This window comes from Micromesistius poutassou (assembly GCF_964030765.1).
Source record: "Micromesistius poutassou genome assembly, chromosome: 8".
Lineage (NCBI taxonomy): Eukaryota > Metazoa > Chordata > Actinopteri > Gadiformes > Gadidae > Micromesistius > Micromesistius poutassou.
In genome coordinates this window covers 809,039-835,050 of record NC_140278.1, presented here as the reverse complement: position 1 = coordinate 835,050, position 26,012 = coordinate 809,039, and the positions used below count along the sequence as shown (strand labels likewise).

General features: G+C 43.0%; 1 protein-coding gene across 1 annotated transcript in view; it reads left to right on the top strand.

Moving 5' to 3' along the window:
- The window catches only part of kif13a (kinesin family member 13A), a 71,428-nt gene that overhangs the window by 8,062 nt on the left and 37,354 nt on the right, over window positions 1–26,012 (top strand). The window contains exons 3-11 of the mRNA XM_084471730.1: window positions 7,749–7,761; window positions 9,573–9,633; window positions 16,670–16,762; window positions 17,184–17,364; window positions 19,884–19,971; window positions 21,905–22,039; window positions 22,647–22,759; window positions 25,050–25,161; window positions 25,296–25,508. Coding sequence (XP_084327856.1) covers window positions 7,749–7,761; window positions 9,573–9,633; window positions 16,670–16,762; window positions 17,184–17,364; window positions 19,884–19,971; window positions 21,905–22,039; window positions 22,647–22,759; window positions 25,050–25,161; window positions 25,296–25,508 — 1,009 coding nt within the window. The remainder of the gene's footprint in view (window positions 1–7,748; window positions 7,762–9,572; window positions 9,634–16,669; window positions 16,763–17,183; window positions 17,365–19,883; window positions 19,972–21,904; window positions 22,040–22,646; window positions 22,760–25,049; window positions 25,162–25,295; window positions 25,509–26,012) is intronic.

Below are 26,012 nucleotides of genomic sequence, written 5' to 3'. Positions count from 1 at the left end.
ACCTTATTTGGCTTAACACCATGACCAACATTCTGAAACATCCATTAACATCCACATTTGCCTCATACAATGTTAGGCTTAAGGCCAATTTACACCAGAGCCGTTTTAGACGCGTTTTTTAGTCGGCTGTCAGACGTCCGACTTCAGGTAGAGATAGAATCCGTTCAGACCGGTGCACTGATCCACACCGGCAGCGTTCTACGCCCGTCTCACGGCCGACCAAAGCTTAACTTACGCTTCACTTCTATTTTCAAGCGTTTCTGAAGCGTCTCGGTTATGACATGTAGGCCTATTATCTGATGAATCTTGAAAATATAGCGAAATAAACGGCGGCGGTGTTGATACGCCTACGTTACGCTCACGTCTCTCTCTCGCCTGCGCTGTAAATTCCCAGTTACAGCCCATGTCAATAGTTGTGAAATGATGTTCTTGTTGTTCTTTTAATTGTTTGTTACTCTGACTGTTCTGTTTAATATTGTGGAAAGGATGTTAGTGAATGATTCAGAGCATGATGCATTTTAAATGGTATCACTTTTGGTCTTGTGTCTTTATTTTTCTTAAAACAATTGTAGCTGAAAATAAACATAGCCAAATTACAACCAATAGCTTCAGTCATTGAGGGCAAAAATAGGCCCAATGATAGGCCCAGATTTTTTTTATTTAGTTTTACAAATCAAGAGTAGGCCTGATTTGACTAATTGCCTTTGCATCCTTTCCTTCTGCCCTTGTAGTCCTAGATATGCTGCCTACCAGCTTTCAAAGTACAATGCTGCCACTGGTGGATTTGTATAAATTTTATTCACATAATTATCCTTCCCTGCTATTTTGTAGTTCACCAAAACACCCTGAAACAACTTGATTCTCACATACTCATGCCACCATACTCCACTAACAGTGCAAGCAGGCCAATGGCAACCAAGCACGCAGTCCTTCCTCCCTCACTTCAAAAACCACCAGCCGCCACTGCTGCACACACATGTGGCAGGTGCTGGAATAAGTTGGTTGTGTTCCCCATAAACGTGGTAATGTGTCGTATATGATTAAGTTGGTTGTGTTCCCCATAAACGTGGTAATGTGTCGTATATGATTAAGTTGGTTGTGTTCCCCATAAACGTGGTAATGTGTCGTATATGATTAAGTTGGTTGTGTTCCCCATAAACGTGGTAATGTGTCGTATATGATTAAGTTGGTTGTGTTCCCCATAAACGTGGTAATGTGTCGTATATGATTAAGTTGGTTGTGTTCCCCATAAACGTGGTAATGTGTCGTATATGATTAAGTTGGTTGGGTTCCCCATAAACGTGGTAATGTGCCTTATATGATTGTCAACACATGCACACTCATCTATGCAGACAACAGACAGTAGTTCTAGTTAACGTGTTCAAAATCTCATATTTTTTAACTGGCTTTCCATTGTCTGGGCAGTGGTTTAATGCTTGATTGTGATGATCGCTTCAGTAACAGAGTTATAGGCTTCCCAGACAATTACAACACAAAGGCCCCTATCTTGCACCCAGTGCAATTGACTTTCTACACAGACGCATGTATCGTTGCTAGTTTGTACCCAGCGCAAAGCTGATTTACCCCCGCAGCAACCAGGCGCCACTACACTTGCGCCTGGAGAGGCGTGTCGGCGAAAAGCAGGGGCGTGTTCCAGCGCAAATGATACTTGGTGCTACTTTAGTGATCTAAAAATTGCGCTACTGACCGAAAAATTCCTGGTCTAAATGCACTAGCGGATAGCGCAGTTGGTGTTGCTATTTTGACGTGTCATGGCAGGTCGGAACTGCAACATACGCTTACACACACGTAGGCTATACACAGCACAAACATGCAAACGATTAGCCTGATTTAAATATTATGATGTCAAAGATTGTTCATATGTGTGAAACTGCATAGAAATAGCGTGTGGATTGTGGACTTTTTTTTTTTCCATAGGGCTGCATGAATGAACATGAATGAAATATATTAGGCTATGCCATGCGTTAAAATAATAATAATAACTAATAAATTTGAGCAAAGTATATTCCAGCCTTCCAAAACAAAATTTCATTTTAGGGTAAAATGGTTGGTTAAATGATTGAGTTGTACTTAAGTTAAGTTAGTTTAAGTTGTACTTTTAAGTCAATGCATCTGCAAACACCGTACAGCAAACACATATTTTCTTGACACAGACATCGTGTACAAGCCCATAACTTTTAGGATTAATATTGTGAGAAAACGAAAAGAAAAAATGAATGCGGGTGATGCTTGGCGCACGTGTGTGCGCGCGCCCATCTGTTTAAACACACGCAAACTAAACACGTAAACACATAATACAGTCCATGGTGATGTATATTAACGGGGGGACACATGCATATTATGAACACAAGTCGATAACGATGTATACAATACTGGTAACAAACGATGTTTGTTATTGTTATTTGTTATGTATTGCCACATATCATTAAATAGACCCACAGTTGCGGCCACAGGACTGCGTCTGCATATCATATACTGTATGTGTTAAGTTGTCTTTGCCGCAATTTACATGACGAATCAGTGTTTCTGAAGTTGGAGAAGAAAACGCTATTCCATGTGTGAATTAGGCCTATTATTTGCCCATAAACTGAGCCATTTGAAGTTTGAAATGCATGTGGTCATGCATCTGTCTCAGCGGCGACTGCAAACGCGCTGTCAAAATATCAACTCATCAAGTCAAATGCACTCATGGCTCTTAAAGGGGATGGGAGATGGAACTCTCATTGGTTTATTGCACGTTACGCCCAAAACACACCTACGGGTTTCAGCCCAACCCATTTTAGATTTGCTTCAGGCGCAAAGCTCATTTATCTCGCCGTCATAATAGCAACATCGCCGTAGAACCGCCCACAAGGCTACTTTGACTTTGCGCTTCACGTCTGCGTTTGAGACCGTCTAACTAGGGCCCAGAGTGTGTTGTGGATGTGTGGAGCTCCGTCTGATGGGGGTGTAACCATACGCGTATTCGGTACGGGTCTAACGCTTCGATGCACGTTTCATTTTGGTAAGTACCGATGTTTTGTGTTGAGGACCACAATGGAAATAAGTCCTGGACTTAATTGTGTTTTTATCCACAATTGTATTTTTCATTTGTGTAAGGCATTTGTTTGATACAATTTAATAAATCAAATCAAAATCAAATGAAATCAAAAAATATTGTTTAATAAAAAAAAATAAAAAAACTGCCGTATCCAAAAACATACCAAACCGAGACTTAAGACTGACTTAAGACTGCTTGAGACTGCATTTAATATACAACATAGTTAATCATATAGCTAATACACAACAACGTTAGTAGAGAAGGATCACAAGTATGCCGTGGGTTGTAACATGCCCCCTCCTTCCCAGAGCCCTCCGCTCAAACACATTTTGTTTGTACATTTGAACTCTTCAGATCCCAGTTACAAGAGGGGGCTCACTTCGCTCATTGAGGCAAAACAAATGTGTGGAGTCTAGAACTTTTATAAATCGCGTTATTGCGGATCAGCCATCTCACAAACTGTAGAAAAGTACAGCCACCAGACAGCGATGAAGAACATTTGTTCTGATCCTCTCTTAGCTCCGCATCAGTGATTGCAAACACCGTGTTCAGTTTAAAGACGGTGCCCAGACACTAGATTCCCCCTTTATGGTGGTTTTAAAAACATTGATGACAAAAACAACAAAGGTGAGACATAATCATTGGTTGAAAATAGAAAAAGTGAATTTTTATTATTAATAGTTTTTTGCCTCTAATTTGGCGATGTTTGATAAGTCGGTTTTGACTGCTGGAATCAGTGGAGTATCAGCTTTCATATGATATATAATGAAATGTATTAGAAATACAGTCATGAAATACATAACTCTTGTTGTTGCATGCTTCTTCTTTTGTTTGGGGTTGGAATTGTCTTTTATTTAACTAGCAAAGGTTATGATAGACAAAAAGTTTAGAATCTGATCTTGTTATCGGTCTGCCACATGACTGCTTTCTCATGTGTGTAAATACTGTACGATGCCTTTGCAATTTGGGGGGACAGGCTCTGCCCATTACCGGACCATTTGGGGATGAAGAGGTTAAGGGGTTATTTTGATATATCATTAATATTTGAAAGAGTGTTTCCCTGTCAAGATAATAGGCTATTATAGGATTGCAAGACACATTAAGAAAAATCCATTGATCCCTGACTTACACTTACACTTAAAGGTGATTAATTTGAAATTAGTACTGTACACTGAAAGCTGCAAAAGCTGCTGTGAGTCAATGTCATTTTGATATATGATGGAGGTCTGCCTCCGTCATGACCATTACCATACGGTTCTCTTGGGAATAAAACTAGCACTATGCATACAATGTATATTGATATTATAGTTCATGGTGCTGTCCACCTTATGGCTTTTTGATCAAACATGAGCTTCATTACTTTGACCAGAGAACACCCCCACTCTCATTCTGTTTGGCATGTTCCCACTCTGGTCTGTGCACAATTATACAGAGTGACCTCTGCTTTGAGTTGGTGGGGACTTGCATGTTCTATTCTAAACCCACTGAAACACAGGCTGAAATGAACCAATAGAGTGAGCTGATACCCATTATTGCTATGCTTCTTAGCCCCATTGAGGAGGCTGTCAATGTTATGGTAAGCTCTGGAACCTATTGGATTCTAATTGTCTGCAACGTGTTGAGGGCAAAATATATACACTTAATCAGAGATGTGGTTTTGCATGGAGGTTTTTGGATTAGGCGACTACATAGTGAAGCTTTATATCCAGGAGAGGAGTCAGTTGTTATGTGTAGGGAGAGGTTTAAACCAACCAGAGAGCTGAAAGCAGTGAACCACTATCTGACCATGGTAAATGTCAATTTCTGTCAATCTCTTTATGTGTGGTGTACCACTCGTGTGTGTGTGTGTGTGTGTGTGTGTGTGTGTGTGTGTGTGTGTGTGTGTGTTGTGTATGGTTAGAGATTCACTATAGGATGCTGTGTCTGTCTGATCCCTTTGGGGCTGAGCCCTGGACCTGACGTTTGTACGTTGGATTGGGGTAAACTGGATTAAGTAACCACAAACTCAGTAGTAAATACTGGAAGGGCTGTCCGCCTCTCTCCAGCCCGTCACACTATGATGTGGGCCATGGAGTTTTACTTTGTTTAAAAGGATGGATGTGTCACATGATGTATGATGTATTTGTGTGTCTCTTGATGATATGATAATTAGCAAAGCTTGTTATTGGCACCATTATTAGACATGGATGTTAAAAATATGGGCTGTACACTGCCCGACCGTTGCCCTTTGGATAGAAACATGTGTCTGCAGGCAGATAGGACTGGTCTGATGGTGTGATAAGAAAATGGATTGGTGTATATATTTTTATCTGAGGCCTAATGACTTGTGGCCTAATGAGCTCTGAAATATTCATGGAAAACATTCTGTGGGTTTTGCTTATTTTAAAAGCCAGGAATATTACACGCAAACAGAAAGCCCCGAGTACCTGGACCTGAACATAACCTGGGATGACTAACATGAAGAAACAAACAGCTGCGAGTGGGCAGGCCACCCCAGCGTGCTCGCGCTGCACGCTCAACCCAGATTGCCGTGTATGTGGCACTTGTGTGTCACGAGTCTCAAGACCACATCAGATCCGTGAACCCCCTGAAGCTTTCACTCTACATGTATGTCTCATGTTGAGCCATTGAAATAGCCGGTGGCTTTGCATTGTTTTAAGTGGAACACAGGATTCACTGGCTGGCACAAATAATGTTTATTTTTTATTTTTTCCATCATATGGGAAAAATTATGGATGGAATGAGGTATTACAGTTACAGCAAAATTCAAGCTTAGTTATGAGTTTGGCTGGACAAGGCACTGAAGTGTATTAACAGCCACAACTCTGCTGCATGTTATTTCTTATTCTGTGCCTTGAAACTGTTATTCTGAGGGTATGAGCAATTTACCTGCAGATGTTTGCCTTGTTCACCTGTTGAAACAGTCTGTAGCATGACTTCCTGAGACACTTGAGCGTTGTGAGGCTGTACTGAGGCCATAGCTATCTAGTTCTCCATCTCTGTATTGTTTGACTGCATACCTTTAGGACCCTAGTCCCATATATACTGCCAGTGGGCTATACGCATGGTCTTCAGTCTTCAGAGATGCTCCGATTGATCGGACGCTGGTCATGATTGGCCGATATTGGCTAAAAATAGCTTGATTGGAGAACCCCAAAAAGCGCAGATCAAAAAAGCCGATCACTTGACGTAAATTACTTGTGCAAATTTTTTTTTTTTTATCAAAGCAGAACTTGCCAGTGGCAGCATGAGTTCTCCCGTCTACAACATTGTGCTACACTGCCACTATTTCACAGGGTCGCTGTAAAGATGGCAAAGGAGGCATTTTAACGTTCAGTTTCGTTGACTGAGAACTTGCATAGCTCAGTATGCGCGCAGGCACATTTCAGTACTGTAAATACAGCAGAATGCGTGCAGGCACATTTCAGTACCGTAAATACAGCAGAATGCGTGCAGGCATTTCGGTACCGTTATGACATGTTTCAGTCATGGGGGATACAAAGAGAAAAAATAAAGAGTCTATTGGAACAGAAACTGGTGCTTGCCGTCTATCCAGATTATAGATAAAAGATATGGAAGATTCCCATTCCGCTGCCATTCTGTGATCGGTAGTGATCATGGTAATCGGTGATCGGGCCCAAAAATGCTGATCGGAGCATCTCTAGTCTTCAGAGCAGTAAAAGGATGAGGACCAGCTCATCTGTAAAATAACTCACACAATCGTACAACCTGTTTATTGTAGTAACTGAAAGGGAAGCAAACATTAATTGTTTGTAGTTTGTTTAAAAGATAGCTAGGTTGTTTCTTAGTTTGTCACTTAGTTCGGTCTCTTTATAACTCAAAATGAACTGAATGCTGCAGAGCGAACGAAAGCAGCCTTCACTGTGAGAGTGATCCTGTGAAGGTGAGAGGCTCTCCTCCGTCCCTCTGCCTGGCGTCTGCACACGGTTGGGTTCAGTTCAAGGACAAAGGCAGCTGTGGAGGCACTGGAGTGGATGGAGCCCTGCCTGGTTCAACATGGTCGGGCAGCGATCACAGAAGCCGTGCCTCAAAGGGGAAAAGAGACACTAGATATGTTTCATGTTTTCTGCTGATATAGAGATTTTATTTTGGAAGGAAACTATATATCTTGTCGAGCATAGCGATATATCTTGTTTTGCTACACAAAGCGCTCACATTGCAGGGTTAAATCAATAAGCTAATCGATTAATTATGAAGGCCCCTCTCCGTTTAAGAAAAGGTCTCCATAGACACTGAGCTCAGTTTGCTGTCTGAAGCTGCATCCTCGGCTTCAGTAATGAGTGATCATTTTGTAATCAGAAAATAAATAATTGAATAATACACAGAAATGACGATGCTATTCTTATATCAATGTTATATTTGCATCTAGTACAACAACAATTATAGATCAAATAATAATTGTATGTACTTAAATCGCAACAATTATAATCAAAGTTAATGTTTGAGATGTAATGAGAGTAAATATGGACAGGCTGTGAAATCGTAATACTAACAGAGTATACCCATTCTTCCTTGCTTTCTCTCTCCTTCTCTCTCTCTCTCTTTCTCTCTCTCTCTCTCTCTCTCTCTCTCTCTCTCTCCTTCTCTCTCTCTCTCTCTCTCTCCTTCTCTCCACTGGGGTTCCTCTCTGCATCACCACGTACATTCCTGTCATCCCCCAAACAAGGAAACAACCAAAGGTAAGCATTTTGTTTCATCTGCGTCAGAAATGGGAGCCGGCTAACCTCCCGGCCGCAGGGCATTCTACAGTGTCAGCAGGAACGACCCCTCCACAGCCGCCAGAGTTATTTTCAGTCCTTAGTTCAGAATATTTAAACTTTCCCCTTGCATTGCCACGGCTACTGCAATGATTCAGGAGCAGAGCGCAGCAACTGTATATAACACCCCTCCCTCCACCACCACCACCACCGCCACTCGGCCAGTCCATTGTGGAGCACAAAGCCCCTACTCCACTTGGCTGTCTTGCTGTGGTTTCTAGGGACACGACGGAGAGGGGCTGCAGCGGGTTGGTTGGTCAGCAGGAGTGGGATAGATGTCCGTGTGAATGTGTCAGCGCTCAGAGATCTGGTGAACACCCACAAAGACTACACAATGTGAGAGGGATGAGCAGAGACACTGGGGCCAGTGTGCGTGTGTGTGTGTGCACGCGCGCGCGTGTGTGTGTGTGTGTGTGTGTGCGTGCATTCAAAGCGCTATTGTTGGATTGCACCCCCCTGATAACTCACTGGTGACTAGTGCAGATATGTCCATGCCTCACACACCAGCAGAGTGGGGGGGCTTTGTGTCTGGTTCGTGAGGCCACTCTGCAACTGATTGACTGACTGGGAAACTCTAGTATTCTGCCACGAGCTCTGATAGTCCCTGGAGATTGTGGGTTCTTTAGTGTTCCAGGGCCCAGGTGTCATCTAGAGACTGTGCTGAAACACAATCACACCCCAATGAGTCTCCACAGATTCAACAATGGTGGAAGAAGGACATCTGATCAGTTTCAGTTTCTGTAAAACAATTACAAACTCAAGATCTGAGCTCTAGCTAGTCTTGATTGAGAATGACGGCACACAATCTTGGCACTAATGTAATGAATAAATTGTCACAGAAGGAAGCTTTTCTTACAAAAGTATTTCAGTGATTTCTGTCCATCCCATACTGACTATGAAATCAATGGTTCACTGCCTGATAAATGGAGGTTGAGACGTGTAAGCCCATTGCACATAAATCCAAGCCCATTCAGAAAGGCTTGGATTTACAGCAGAAGTCCCAACACAGGAGCCCTGTCCTTCTGCTACATGTTGACACTTTAACAGCAGTTTACATTATAAGCAGATGAATAATCATGTGATTAGATACCATTCGCCTGACTGTTGTGTTTATAAAAGAGGCGACTGGAAATAAAGACAGAAAAGCGCTCTTTTAGTGGTAAAAAGTATGCCCATATCGGGTCTCTTTAAAACAGGCTAGTGTACTTTCCCAGACAGGTAACCACCAGCAGCCCGGAGGACATTTGGGATCTGAAATAGAGTACCTGTGCTGGTCTGTGTTGTGACTGCCAGGCCTCAGCACTCAGGGTCAGGCTGTACAAGGGTCAACTTCAAGCCATCACCTTGGAAACCAGCGCATTCCTGGCAGTGCATGGTGTGAGGAGCACTGCCACTGGGGCAGCTCCACTCACACCGATTCATGACATTAATTATCTGACAGAAATATGCAGAGATAACAGATAACAGATTTGTGCATCCCATGATTCACTCTCGGTCTACGGTTTAGTTCCTCATAACCAGAACATGGTGGCGTTTGGGATTTTCAATTAGGGAGTCAGTCTTGATCCTATCATTATCCGTGCGTAATACAGCGCATAAGCTCATGTTGCTTTGTTCCAACAGAGCTGCCTGGGATTATTCCCATGCAATCTCAGGTTTCCTCCAAGACCCTGCGTGTCCGGACAGGTGTCTGTGTTTACATGTTCCTAGTTCCTGTCCCTGTCTCCTTCCAGGTGTTTGCCTTCGACCACTGTTTCTGGACCATGGACGAGTCCAACACTCCCAAATATGCCGGTGAGTGAGCAAGTGTTGTTCAACAAAATACCTCGTCCTCCCTCATTCATCACAAAATAGTTCATGAAACATTTTTGGAAGTTTGGTCCCAATCTGCCTGGTGAGCACTTTGACTTGAAGGTAGGACGGCCAAGTCTGCCTCTAGGGGTCAATCAAACAATTACAAAAGGTGATGCTTGATGGTGTCCTGAGGTCACTTGGGATCATGGGAGTTGTTGTCTTCAGCTCCATTGCTGGTGAAATCGATCAGACAGAAATAATGTTCACTGACGCGTCAATGTATTCATATTTTACTCACATTACATTTGGTCACAAAGTAATTTCATTCTAATGAAATTGCCGCAAGTGACATAACGTTAACATGCTGACTTATTATTAGATGGGTCGACTACCCAGGTGTATGTATATGTATATATATATATATATGTATATATATATAAAACTAAAAATGGTAATTTGTTGAATTTGCAGCATTAGGAGATCATATTTACTGAAATCAAAAGCTATTTCAATCCAAATCATCTTAACAGGCCGTTACATGTCAAATGTTTTGAAACTCTGTTGTGCATAATCATTTGGCACAGTGCATTTTGAGCTTTTTATTTTTGAAAAAAATACTGTTATCATTGGGAGATTTGTTTAATACAATTTTAATTACTCTAATGATTGATGACTTGAAAATGATACTGACTGTCATTTGCATCGACTGTTTAGGAAAATCAGAGAAAAATATCATTTGCATAATAATTTGGAACACAGTGTATATAAAACACTGTGGCGTCATCTAAACCAGTCAGAATGGTTTAATCTAAACCTGCATCAGAATGGTTTAATCTAAACCTGCATCAGAATGGTTTAATCTAAACCTGCATCAGAATGGTTTAATCTAAACCTGCATCAGAATGGTTTAATCTAAACCTGCATCACAATGGTTTAATCTAAACCTGCATCACAATGGTTTAATCTAAACCTGCATCAGAATGGTTTAATCTAAACCTGCATCAGAATGGTTTAATCTAAACCTGCATCACAATGGTTTAATCTAAACCTGCATCACAATGGTTTAATCTAAGCCTGGATCACAATGGTTTAATCTAAACCTGCATCACAATGGTTTAATCTAAACCTGGATCACAATGGTTTAATCTAAACCTGCATCACAATGGTTTAATCTAAACCTGGATCACAATGGTTTAATCTAAACCTGCATCACAATGGTTTAATCTAAACCTGCATCACAATGGTTTAATCTAAACCTGCATCACAATGGTTTAATCTAAACCTGCATCACAATGGTTTAATCTAAACCTGCATCACAATGGTTTGGGTGCACCTGAAGGCACGGACCCAGTCAGTGATGTCACAAATTTGTTTAAATGCATACCGATGTAATCACCATGACCAAAATTGTACTCTTTTTTTTTTTTTTACTTAGAATCTTGAAAAAAAAATTATAGACCTACCTACCAACCCCCTTTTTTTTTGGTTGTTACTGCAAACAAAAATATTTTTAAGGATTGCCTGGGTAGGCATCAAACTTAGAAACTGCGTTCACCCTACGCTAATCCACACAGAACCGGACAGATCCATCCGGCTTTCCCACCAGCTCGACGGGGCTTCACCGGTCACTGTGGGACTGATCCACCACCCCAACTCTAGCACTGCTGCCAACTTGCACCGCACTACGTCCTGTTGATGGACAGGCAGCCTATAGGGGTGTGTACACACATAAACCCAGGTTGCGTCTCAATGTTATGAGTAATTAACGGGATGCAACCGGACAGGGACGAAAACACATCGGCCAACTGGAGTTGCAACCCCAAAACGTTTCGCCGCCTGGCTTGCAGAGAGATGGTCGCCTAAACAGACCGGAGGGGTGGGACCCTGAATAGGGACCTCCGGCCCGAACTCTCTATCGGATAGCGTCGTCACCAGTGTGACAGGGACCACATCGTAACCTCTTAAGGAGGTTGAGGTGGTGTATATGTGTGCTATCGCCCCCGTCCAACCGCACTACCTCGTAATCCACACCGGCGACGTGGCAAGTAATTTGGTGCTAGAGGTGGGCACCAGTACAAGGACCTTGTCCCCTGGTGAGAGATCGCGTACAGGCGTATCTGACTCTCCTATCCGATTCAAGAAAAGATACATGTTGATAACAAACGATTCAGTACGATTCAATTTGATGCAATTCGATGCAGTTCAATAATTAATAGCATTCTGAAAGAGTCTTGTCATTGTGCACATGCACATTATCATTGTGCACATTTTACATGATCAATTATCATGGTAAGTAATGGTTGTCAATAAGGCAAACAACTTGATGTATGATCATGACAAACATTTTATTGTGAAAATAAGAGGTTTGTCTCATATTGAAATATTTCAGTAATGGCACACACTGAGGACAGTGACACCATAAAAAGTGAACAAAAAATGCACATATTTGTGTATACATTTTGTATAAGAAATATAAAGATCAAAGAGGTTGATACAAAAAAAATAAAGCAGTGCTTTGCCCTTGGCCTTCTGCAAATCATACAGAGTGAAGATAAGTTAACATAATGTCAATCAATATATCTCCTTGTCCAACCTTTCACTGAAGAGTGAAAACACAGTAAAGTAGCCTAAAGCTGCAAACTGTAAGAAGCAACAATACAAAATATCTGTTAACAATAACTCATTCTGTTAACACATACAACTGCCATGTAGCCACTGGGTAACTGGTACAATCTGAATGCAGTAACTTCTAAATACGTTTGACACCTAATGGCATAAATTGCAGCCAAATAGAAAGTAAGGAGATGAAAATATATATATATACACACAGATCTCTGTGTAAAAAAAGTGGCTAGTGCTAGGTGTCCTGTTGAGGTAGGATGATAAAAAAAATAAACGATATATATATATACGACATAAAAACGCCCATTATTCATATCACAAAGGTCACGTAAAGTGGTATGTGGTATGTGGTATGTGCTGGGCAGTTTTCCCCACCCTCTGTAAGGGCTTACAGTTACCAGGCGGTGATGCAGCCGGTCAGGACTCTCTGCGGTGCACCTGTAGAGGTCACCGAGTGTCCTGGTGTCCATGTTGAACCCCCTCAGCCTGCGGAGGAGAAAGAGCCGCTGTCTTGCCGTCTTTGTGATGGCAACGTCTTTGTGAGTCCAAGGCGAAGTAAAGTCTGTGTTTGGGAAACACTGTATCACCTTGGTGGCTGGCGTGAGCCGCTGGTCATAGTTAGCTAGATCTCTATGGAGATATATCAATAAATGATGTACTGTTAGGGGGTAAAGGCAGTTTGGAGATTTTAATCATGTCAACTGCAAAAAGTCTTTGAATGGCTTCAAGCAGTACGTCACCTGTCTTACTCGTGGCAACAATACGTTGGACTTATGCTACGGCTCTATTAAAGGGGCCTACACCTCTGTTGCTGGCCCACCTCTCGGTTCCTCAGACCACAACGTAGTGCACCTGCTTCCCACGTACAAGTCTGTGCTGCGCAGGGACAGAGTGCAGACACATGATGTACAGGTGTGGAATGAGGAGAGCACTTTGGCACTACAGGGGTGTTTTGACTGCACCATTTGGTCTGTGTTTGAGGAATCATCCAACAGTATTGATGAACTGGCAGATGTAGTGTGCAGCTACATATCCTTTTGCACTGTCAGTGTGATCCCACATAAAAAGGTTTTTTTCTATCCGAACAGCAAACCATGGATAACGAAGGAACTCAAAAGCCTTCTTAGAGAAAAAAAGACTGTCTTTAAGAGTGGTGACAAGGCTGCATATGCACAAATTAGAAAAGTTGTTAGAGCTGAGATCATAAAGGCGAAAAGTGCCTATAAAGAAAAAATTGAATCCAAACTGTATGACTCTGATCTCAAGTCTGTGTGGAATGGCATGAAACTGATGACAGGCCTACAGAAATGTAATAATAATTCTGTCTCTTCGAATGGCTTTACTTCCAATATGCAGCTTGCAGACGAGCTAAATAAATTTTATTTGAGATTTAATGTAGATGTTTTTGATGATAAAATAAGTAACATGAGAGAGCTTGTCAGAGACACTTCTGCCCCTGACATTGACCTGTCCTATGTCACCAACCTTCTTAAACAGACTAAAGTAAATAAGAGCCCGGGGCCAGACAATATTAGTGGCAGAGTGCTCAAGTCCTGTGCCTCGCAACTTAGTGGAATTTTAAAAGTCATTTTCACTCAGTCTCTCCAGCTGCAGACCGTTCCTAAGGTGTGGAAAAATGCAACTATTGTCCCCGTGGCTAAAACAAAAAGCCCCAAAGTCTTAAATGACTTCCGACCAATAGCCCTCACCTCTTTGGTGATGAAGGTCCTTGAAAAGCTAGTTAAGAAGGAAGTATTGAAGCAGGTCAAGGGCCTCCTAGATCCTCTGCAGTTTGCCTATCAGGCAGGTAGGGGCGTGGAAGATGCAACTCTGTTCTTAATAAATGTCTTAGTTAAACATCTGGAGGCCCCTAAGACACATGCAAGGCTTTTGTTTGTCGACTTTTCGTCGGCATTCAATACCATCCAGCCCTATCTTCTTGCAGAGAAACTTACTTTGCATTTTAATTTGAACCCAAATCTTGTTGGCTGGTTACTGGACTTTTTGTTAGATCGATCACAATGTGTGAGAGTCAATGGTGTGTTATCATCTAAGTTATTGTCTTCAACGGGTTCCCCACAGGGCTGTGTCCTGTCCTCACTGCTTTTTATTCTGTACACAAACTCCTGTAGGAGTACATATGAGAACAGGCATATTCTGAAGTTCGCTGATGACTCTGTCATAATAAGTCTTTTAAAGGACAGTGAAACTGAGCATGGTACTGTGGTAGATGATTTTATAACATGGTGCAATGATTTCTTCTTGTCAATCAATGTGCTAAAAACAAAAGACATGCTTATTGATTTCCGAAAATCTCAACCTATCACTCCTCGGACAATCATTCAGGACAAGGAGGTTGAGATTGTATCAGAATATAAATACTTAGGGACTCTCATTGACAATAAGCTGAGTTTTGAAGCAAATACAGATGTAGTATGTAAAAAGGTTCAGCAGCGCCTGTTCTTTTTAAGAAAATTGAATTCATTCAAAGTCTGCAATATCTTAATGACCTTATTCTATCAATGTTTTATCGAGTCTGTTCTTACTTATTGCTGTGTGGCCTGGTTTGGATTTCTCACCCTGTCCAACAAAAACAGGCTAGCAAGGCTTACCAAAGTGGCAAGCAAGGTGATCGGGGTGCAGCAAGCCCAGCTTCAGGACATATATCTCAAGCGAATATGGACCAAAGCCAAACTTATTATTGACTGTCCTGACCACCCACTTTATAAGGAGTTTGACCTCCTTCCATCTGGACGCCGTTTTCGGATGCCTAAGACCAGAACGCAGCGTGCCAGGGTCTCCTTTGTCCCTGCTGCCACAGACAGGCTTAATTTCTTGGGCTAGGCTTGGTTATTCTCTCAGGCCTCTGCACTTAAATGCACTTGGGTATTAAGTGTTGTTTATTTTATTTTATCTTATTTTATTTTATTTTATTTTTATTCTTATTTCCAATTCTTGCAGCACTATGCACTTTAATGCATTTTGTAGACTGCTTGCATTCTTACCTGCGCAGAGTATTATGTATTATGTATTGTTGTTATTATTATTATTATTATCAACAGTAATTTATTAGTAGTATGTTTCTATTACTCGTACTGTTTTTAATGTATTACTGCACTATGGTGTGCCTGGTGACATGTTGATGTCTTGGATGCTGTTTTTTTGTCCTGTGTCTGTAATGCTTGCTGCAAATCTAATTTCCCTCGGGATATGAATAAAACTGAACTGAACTGAACTGAACTGAAGTCCAGACCCACGTCTAGAGAGCTGTAGGGTCTGGCAACGAGTAATGAAAATGGCCCAACTCGAGGGGCGGCCCCAAGCACGCATTTGAAAATATCACTGCACGCATTGGATAACATTACGACCAATCAGAAGAATACAAGCGGTGACGTATCCAGACCAGCGGAGCTAACCAATAGATAAGACTCTTGCCGTATCCGGTCGGTAAAACAGCAACGCTTTTGGCCCCGCCTATATCAGATCCACCGATGTGATTGGTTAATGTTCTGGGCCAGGGGAATCGGGGAGTGAGTATATTGCTCGTTCCCAGAGTGACTCGCTGAACAAATTCAAATTGTGCACTCGCGAGAACTGTGGATTTCCAGGGTAGGGTAAAGGTAACTACCGTTATGAATAAAATAATTTGGAAACAATTTGGATAATGTAATTTTACAACTCTCGTCTTTTCAGATATTTTAATGTGGTAATGTAACATGTACCATGTAATGTACCATTGTGTGGTGAAAGTAGCTCCTTTAGTCCGGTGAGTTGTGTGTGAATCCCAAAGCGCTGGTAATGTTCATTTCATTTGAAGTGAAGGGAGCAGATAAGCAAATGGATCTTGCGTGGTCTTATATAAATAGAATAAATCGTTCTATTCAACTTTATCTGACGTAATATAACTCAGAGGTTAATTATCCTGTATGTGTAATGTGGTGCGGCCTGTTTTCCAGCAGCCACTTCTTCCACTGAAGTCTCCACAGCGCAGGTCGCCTCTGTGGCCACTGGCGGGTTACTACCACCCACAATAGCCCCATTTACATCGTCATTGTGGATATGCCGTCTTATCGCATCACAGTGAATTTGCAATGTGAAAAAAATACTTGTATGGGTCTGTTCATGAGCTGTGCGGAGGGCCAGGGCTTTATTTAGCTCATTACACAGCTGCCAGCCGTGACTGCAGACACACTGGAGAGCAGCACACAGTGCCCCACTGTTCTCAATGCGTTGTTCTGTATCACCTCCTCACCAGGGCAGCGTCCTGCCACCTTTCCCCCCTAGACGTGTTCTGGTGTTTATTTTCTTCTCCATGTCGGACCCTAATAATGACAACGTAACTATAAAGATCAATGTAGTAGCAGTAGTGTGGGTCCTCACTGTGTTTACTGTCATCTCCATGGACGCTCTAAAGGTCAAGAGGTGGTGTTCAAGTGCCTTGGAGAGGGAATACTGGACAACGCATTCCAAGGATACAATGCCTGCATATTTGCCTACGGACAAACGGGTAACTAAGGATTACAAATTACCTTTTTTCATCTTCTTTACTTTTGTCATTTGATATAACTTCTCTTCATTTTTATTTCTGAACTGAACCTCTTGCATAATAATTAAGTCAACAAACAGATCTGTCCAGTAGTCCTGATATTATATTGGAAGCACAGGTCTGTAGAAAGTTCACAGGAAGTGTTGTTTGCGAGGTGACTGGCGAATCACTTAAGGAATATCCTCTCCCAGCGTGGCTATAGCAGCTGTTCCAGCTCACCACTGTCCTGTAGGTGGAAGTCATATGAATCATAATGATAATAATGACTATTAGTACTATTAGTACTATATTATTAATATAATTAGTCGTATTATTAGAAGAACGAGTGAGGAAAATGCTCCATTGATGTTCCTTGCTAACTGCATTCCCTCTGTGACCATAGGTTCAGGGAAGTCCTTCTCCATGATGGGGAATGGGGATCAGCCGGGTCTGATTCCACGGCTGTGCGGTGCCTTGTTCGAAAGGGTCCACAGAGACGAATGTGAGGCACACTCCTTCAAGCTGGAGGTCTCCTTCATGGAGATCTACAACGAGAAGGTCAGGGACCTCCTAGACCCCAAAGGGTGAGTCTCCTGTCTGCCCTCACGTTTATGCCGCTTTTCCACCGCCAGTACCAGCTCGACTCGACTCGACTCGCCACGCCTTTTTTGCGTTTCCATTGGCAAAAAAAGTACCCGGTACCTAGTACCGGGTACTTTTTTTTAGTACTACCTCCGTCGAGGTTCCAAGCGAGCGGAGTAGGTACTTTTGTGTGACGTAAACAGGCTGCTGGTAACTGATTGGCCAGCGGCTGTAAATGGGAATAATCACTCAAAGTTAAGTTGTGTCCGGCGTGGCTGGAGTCCACGGACCGGCTCCGGAGGATCAGCGTTTCGCTGTTTCATTTTAGTGTCGTTCCTTTCCCAGGGCTCGAGTTTCGCCTCCATCAACATTACCGTATGACAACAATAGACGCGCAGTCATTGCGCTTTTTATTTTATTTTATTTCCCATCATAACCTTTCCCGGGAATCAGGAAATAGTCTTGATCAGATTCAGATTTCCCGGGAATCGCGTCTCCTGTGATTAAAACCTAATGACGACCCGCCCATGGTGCAGAGGTTCTTTTCTACGACCCGCCCACATTGAAGAGGTACTTTTTTAGATGGAAACGCGACCAAACCGAGTCGAGTCGAGGCGAGTTGAGTCGAGTCGAGCTCATACTGTCGGTGGAAAAGCGGCACTAGTGTGGGGTGCTGTGTTGTGAAACCATGGAGCTGCACTATCGGGAGCAAACGTGTATCATTATCTCTATTCTGCACCAGTTATGTCCCCGCTCTATTTCTGATGATCCCAGGTTCAAAGCCAGTTCAAGGATACGATAAGTTGTAGTGTAACGCTCGCCTCCTGATTCACACATTGGTGGCAACGCCATGCTAGCTCCAGTGCCCAGCTGTATCTCTCTCTCTCTCTCTCTCGCCCTGCGGCCGGGGCCGTTTGTCATGTGTGTTTATGGTGGTGTTGTGTCTGGGTGCCGGAATGGGCAGAGAGACAGTGAGGACGTGAGGAGGAAGCTGGACCCAGTGGCTTCCTTGTGTCCTCCTCCTCATGGACACTGCTGCATTCTTTGCCCTGTGGCTGGCAGACAAGCGTGCAGAGGAGGGCAGTGAAAGAGTGTGTTTCAGGGATATGCGTTAGTGAAGCAGCGCAGCATCCAGGGGGGGAGAGCGCTAGAGAGAGGAGGCCCAGAGTGGGACACAGAGAGAGACAGTGGAGGGCTCTGTGCTGCTGCTGCTGCTGCTGCAGATGCTGAAGATAAGCCAGACCCATTTGGACTGCCACTTCCTTTCGGCCTGACACGACGTCACCCACACATTGTGTGTCTTTAAGATGACTCTTTAATCCAAGCTCTCTGCTTGATTAAAGGCCATATGCTATTGCAATAGTATAAGAGAAGCTATTTACGATGGATACTTAATCCAAACAAAAGGCTAGTCACTCACTGCTCATGATTTATGCTGGTGGTTCAGTGTTGGGTTGTACTCTAGAACCGAGAACAGGCAGTTTAACATCTCAATGAGACTCTGCTAACTGCCGTAGGAGGAGCCGCGTTGGTTTCCATTGATCTCCAGCGTCGGTGGTTTGACTGACAACCATCAATTTAGTCTCCACTTCTACCCACCGACTCCATCAAGGGAAGCTTTTTAAACACAGGGTATTCTTATGAGAAAAAAGCATTTTAAAATACAGCTTTGTGTTTAGTGATAAGCAATTGCAGCAGGAAGCCCAACAGACAGGAGGAGGAACAGTGTTTTACTAAAGCTTTAACAGACAGGAGGAGGAACAGTGTTTTACTAAAGCTTTAACAGACAGGAGGAGGAACAGTGTTTTACTAAAGCTTTAACAGACAGGAGGAGGAACAGTGTTTTACTAAAGCTTTAACAGACAGGAGGAGGAACAGTGTTTTACTAAAGCTTTAACAGACAGGAGGAGGAACAGTGTTTTACTAAAGCTTTAACAGACAGGAGGAGGAACAGTGTTTTACTGAACCTTAATCCCCATCCAGTACTCAAGGTGGATGATTTGAGGACTTTTATATAAATATCCTCATCCTCATCTTCAACCACTTATCCGGGGTCGGGTCGCGGGGGCAGCAGCTCCAGCAGGGGGCCCCAGACTTCCCTTTCCCGGGCCACGTTGACCAGCTCTGATGGGGGGATCCCCAGGCGTTCCCAGGCCAGTGTTGGGATTTAATCTCTCCACCTAGTCCTGGGTCCTCCCCGGGGTCTCCTCCCCACTGGTCGTACCTGGAACCCCTCCCTAGGGAGGCGCCCAGCGGGCATCCTCACGGCTCTACAGCGGCTCTACTCAGAGTTCCTCCCGACTGGCTGAGCTTCTCACCCTATCCCTAAGGGAGACGCCAGCCACCCTCCTGAGAAAACCCATCTCGTCCTTTCGGTCATCACCCATCCCTCATGAGCTATGGTCACGAGGGATGGGTGATGACGCATGGTCACTTTTTATAAATATAATAATCCTAAAATGGTAAATATGTCCTTGATTTTACTGATCTACTCTCCGTCCTGATTCCCTCCACGTGTCAGGAGCCGGCTGTCGCTGAAGGTGCGGGAGCACAAGGTGCTGGGTCCCTACGTGGACGGCCTCTCCCAGCTGGCTGTCACCAGCTTCGAGGTGCGTCTCCCTCCTCTCTCACCCTGATCACAGCCCCCCAGTCACATTCAACAGAGGAGCTCCACTTTCACACACACACACACACACACACACACACACACACACACACACACACACACACACACACACACAGACACACACACACACACACACACACAGACACACACGCATACACGCATACACGCACACACGCACACAGACACACACGCACACAGACACACACGCACACACACACGCACACACACACACACACACACACACACACACACACACACTCACTCACTCACTCACTCACTCACTCACTCACACGCACAAATACACACACACACTCAGAGACACACACACACACACACACACACTCAGAGACACACTCACACACACACACACACACACACAAACACACGCACGCACATAGATCATTGCATTATGAGAGTCCAGAGACGTGACGTTCCAATCCTAATGCATTGTCGTCATGGTTTTTGTTTAGTCATTCTTACTTTTGGCAAGTGCTTACTTAATTAAGTTTGAACTTCTCAGCCCTATAGCGTTTTACTGCAGTCTATGTCAGAGTGTTCCAGTGTATTTCACACAGAACCTCAAGCGCACTGCCCACTGTGAACAAGCTCCGTCACACACGGCCCGCAGCCAAGTGGAAATACTGCTGGCTACGTTCATTTAGTGAGGATGAACCATTTTCAAGTTCGGGTCAGCCTACACCAACAGAAATGTGCACATTGAGATTATGTTGGTGTGCAGAATTTCCTAATAGTATATCCATGTTTCTATCTGTGTCTGTGTCTGTCCATCCATTTGACTGTATAAACCATTGTATACAACGTTGTCATGCCAATACCTTTGCTGACTACAAAGTGATCACTTTGATTTGTCATCTCTTCTCACACCCACTGTATTTGTCTTTGTGTCTTTGTCTGTCTGTCTTGATGTTTGTATGTATGTCTGTCATTATGTCAGCCTATATGTCTTTCTATCTGTGTCTATATGTGTATATCTATATGTCTGTATGTCTGTATGTCTGTCTGTATGTCTATATGTCTGTCTGTATATATGTCTGTATGTCTGTCTATATGTCTGTCTGTCTATATGTCGGTCTATATGTATGTATATATGTATTTCTATATGTATGTCTATATGTATGTCTTTATGTATGTATGTCTACATGTACACTACCATTCAAAGTTTGGGGTCACAGTTTCCTGTTTTCCATTAGACAGTTTTCCATGAAAACTCACACTGCACAAGGGTTCATCATCAATTAGTCTTTCACACGATTAGCTAAACAATGTACCATTAAAACACAGGAGTGATGGATGCTTGAAATGGGCCTCTGTACACCTACGTAGATATTCCATTAAAAGTCAGCAGTTTCCAGCTAGAATAGTCATTTACCACATTAACAACGTCTAGACTGTATGTCTGATTTAATGTTATCTTATCATTTCCAAGTGACCACAAACTTTTGAACGGTAGTGTATGTCTATGCTATGTCTGTCTGTCTATATGTCTATATGGCTGTCTATATGTATGCCTATGTCTGTTTATATGTCATTCCTTATGACTATATGGCTGTCTTTATGTCTGTCTGTCTGTCCTTATGTCTGCCTTTATGTCTGTGTGTGTCTATATGTCTATAATTCTGTCTGTATGTCTATGTGTCTGTATATATGTCTGTTATATGTCTATGTTTCTTTCTGTAGGTCTGTCTGTAGGTCTGTCTATATGTCTGTCTGTAGGTCCGTAGGTCTGTCTATATGTCTGTCTGTAGGTCCGTAGGTCTGTCTGTAGGTCTGTCCGTAGGTCTGTCTGTAGGTCTGTCTGTAGGTAGGTCTGTCTGTAGTCCGTAGGTCTTTCTGTAGGTCCGTAGGTCTGTCTGTAGGTCTGTCTGTCTTAAGGTCTGTTTCTATGTCTCCTACAGGACATTGAGGTGTTGATGTCGGAGGGCAACAAGTCACGGACTGTTGCTGCCACCAACATGAACGAGGAGAGTAGTCGCTCGCACGCCGTCTTCAGCATCATCGTCACACAGACGCTGTACGACCTGGGCTCCGGGGTCAGTGCTCACCATCACCTCCTCCATCTCCTCATGTATGATCAGTCTGTTTGAGGCATGGAACCACAGAGTTAACGTCACATTTAGTAATTTAGCAGACACTTTCAACAAGAGACAAACTAATGAGGCCGACGGCAATCAGAACATGCAATAACAATAAGAGTAACTACAAAATAACCAAACTCTTCTGCCTGGCCTAGTTTCTATGAAAAACTCTTACTCTGCGGTCACAACAAAAGCAAAAGCACGGCACCAATACATACAAAGTCAATGCAAATACGGCAATAGATTTCCGCCACATTTTTCACCAGCCAAGCCAGCTTCGTGGATAACTGGAATTATGCGGCAATTGTACCCACGCAAATTCGCCTCATTCACGTGTGCGCTCAAGTTGAAATATTTGAACTTTGGCTCTTCATGCTGAATCACTTGCGTGAGAAACGTGAACAGTTGAACATTCACTTCCCTTGTGGTGTGAACGCACCTTTATACATACAGTATATATACTTTATGTGTGTAGTACCCGTGAGGTTTACCAGCACTACAGAGCCAGTCACACACATGCGTTTCTGGTGCACTGAGGCCGTGGTTTGTGTTGTGACGTCAGAACTCTGGGGAGAAGGTGAGCAAGATCAGCCTGGTGGACTTGGCAGGAAGTGAGCGCGTCTCCAAGACGGGAGCGGCCGGTGAGAGACTGAAGGAGGGCAGCAACATCAACAGGTAGGCTCTGAAGATACCATGATACGATCATACTAATAGATGTGAACATATGATATAGGTGAGGGAGACTTAGGCTCTAAAGATACCATGATACGATCATACTAATAGATGGAAACATATGATATAGGTGAGGGAGACTTAGGCTCTAAAGATACCATGATACGATCATACTAATAGATGTGAACATATGATATAGGTGAGGGAGACTTGCAAATAAATGTGTGTTACAGTATATTTACAAACTAATACTAGTCACACTGGGTTATTAATGACACCTTTAAAAAGATCAATTCATTCATTTTTATATTTTCTATTATTTTATGTTTTAAATTATTATATTTGTTTGTTTGTATTTTTGTAAATATATTTAATTCGTAAATATTGTATCCTCGGCTTGTAACCTGATTTTCCGAGGTGTCGCAATTCTCTGTGATTTATGGGTTTGAGTGATAAAGCGTTCCTAATGCCGTCACGATGTAAAGAGAGATGAAGTTTGAGAGTAAAAGATAACCTGGTAAAGATATAAACCTTGGCATCACTTGAGTGACTAAAATACAAGGAAGACGTCCACAATGTGCACTCAGTTCATGAGCGATAACTCAAAGGGCCCTATTTTAACGGTCTGAAACACGAAACGCAAGGAGCTTTGTGGGCAGATCTCTGGCGCTGTTGCTATTATACCAGCGGATAAATGACTCGCAAATCTAAAATGAGTTGGTTTGAAACCTGTAGGTGTGTTTTGGGCGTAACATGCAAGAAACCAATGAGAGTTCCATCTCCCATCCCCTTTAAGAGCCATGAGCGCATTTTGACTTGACAAATTAATATTTTGACAGCGCGTTTGCAGTCTCCTCTGAGACAGATGCATGACCACATTAATTTTATAGTTTTTTAGTTTATTGTTATACGTATATTTTTTTGTTTATTTTCAATTTATAGGCCTAATTCACTCATGGAATAGCGTTTTTTTCTACAACTTCAGAAACACTGAGTCATCATGTAAATTTTGGCAAAGAGAACATATATGATATGCTGTCCTGTGGGTCTATTTAATGATATGCGGCAATACATTAACAAACATTATTGTTACCAATATTGTATACATTATAGTTATCGACTTGTGTTCATAATATGCATGTGTTCCCCCATTAATATACATTGCCATGGACTGTATTATGCATACGTGTTTAGTTTGTGTGTGTTTAAACAGATGGGTGCACACATATTGTTGCGCCAAACATCACCCGCATTCATTCATTCTTTTAAACACTCACTCACGGTAAAACTATGTTTTCTCATGATCAAATACTCATAAATCCTAAAAGTTATGGGCTTGTACACGATGTCTGTGTCAAGAAAATATGTGTTTGCTGTACGGTGTTTGCAGATGCATTGATTTAAAAGTACAACTTACCGCTGTATCAGCTGTTCTTTCTAACCAACCATTTACCCTTAAAAGAGATTTTGTTTTGGAAGGCTGGAATATACTTTGCTCAAGTTTATTATTGTTATTATTATTATTATAACGCATGGCATATTACTACAGTGTTCATTTATGCAGCCCCTATGGATTTTTTTTTTCCACAATCCACATACTAATTCTATGCAGTTTCACACATGAACAATCTTTGACATCATAATATTTAAATCAGGCTAATCGTTTGCATGTTTGTGCTGTGTATAGCCTACGTGTGTGTAAGCTTATGTTGCAGTTCCGACCTGCCATGGCACGCCAAATAGCAACACCAACTGCGCTATCCACTAGTGCATAGACCAGTTATTTGCCGGTCAGTGGCGCAATTGCTTTTTAGATCACTAAAGTAGCACCAAGTATCATTTGCGCCGGAACACGCATCTGCTTTTCGCCGACACGCCTCCCATGGCGCAAGTGTAGTGACGCCTGGTTGCTGTGGGGGAATATCAGCTTTGCGCTGGGTGCAAACTAGCAACCATACATACGTCGGTGTAGAAAGTCAATTGCGCTGGGTGCAAGACAGGGCCCAAAGCCTCTTGTGGGCAAAGATGCGTTACATGTGTTACATGATCCAAATGTGATACAAATGTAAAAGATTTAAACAACTAAAAACCTTAAAAAGAAAACCTATAGGCAATAAGGCTGTACCTATGCTTTCTATAGAAAACATAGTCCAGGCCTGTGAGAGAGGACATGGCCGGACATGGCCGGTCTTGGTTTGAATGGAGCGGTAAACCCAAGCGGGGTCACCAGCTGAGCTTCACTGACCTTCTGTTCGTGACGAGACAGCTCACCAAAGGATGTTGTTGTGTTTAGGTCTTTAACCACCCTGGGCTGTGTTATCTCTGCGCTGGCTGACCAGTCTGCTGGGAAAGGAAAGGCCAAGTTTGTCCCCTACAGAGACTCTGTACTCACCTGGCTGCTAAAGGTCAGCCCATTACCCGCCACGTTGTCTTGTGTTGATTAAAAGAGATGTCAGTTTGTTTGGTACTTGTTCAGAACGCTGGTACTGTCTCTGACAGCCCAGAGCTCAAAGCCCGCTGAGACTCATCCTTCTGACAGGACAACCTCGGCGGGAACAGTAAGACGGCCATGATCGCCACGGTGAGCCCGGCGGCCGACAACTACGAGGAGACGCTGTCCACGCTGCGCTACGCCGACCGCGCCAAGCGCATCGTCAACCACGCGGTGGTGAACGAGGACCCCAACGCCCGCATCATCAGGGAGCTGCGGGAGGAGGTGGAGAAGCTGAGGGAGCAGCTCACCGCCGCCGAGGTGAGGCTCAGTCACACCAAAAGACAGTCCGATCGGGGTTCTCGTCGTCGGATTAAGACCCCTGCATTATTCGATTCATAGTCGCATTAAGCGTGCATGTTTATGGTCAATGGAAGTGGAACTGGATTCTGCGTTCTGCACATGCTCGGGATGTTTTCCGGGGCCGTGAGCCGGAAGTAGAAGGAGGTGGTCGTCGTGTTGTTGTCGCCATAGACATATAAAGAATTCCTATTTCTTTATAAATATAAATATTTATTTATTTATTTATATGTTTATGGTTGTCGCCATCGGAAAACGAGGAACGGCGATTTATTTAAAAAGGTGGCGCAGAAGATGGAGGAAGCCGGTGTCGTGCCAATGTAGTTACCCCCTATAAGAAGTGTATCATCATCAACATGCATTCAGTACACACTACGCTTCGATTTAACCCAATGCTGAATTAAAAGTACATGTTTTTCTAAATGTTGCTCATCAACGAGGTTGTAAAGTAATTACTACGATCTT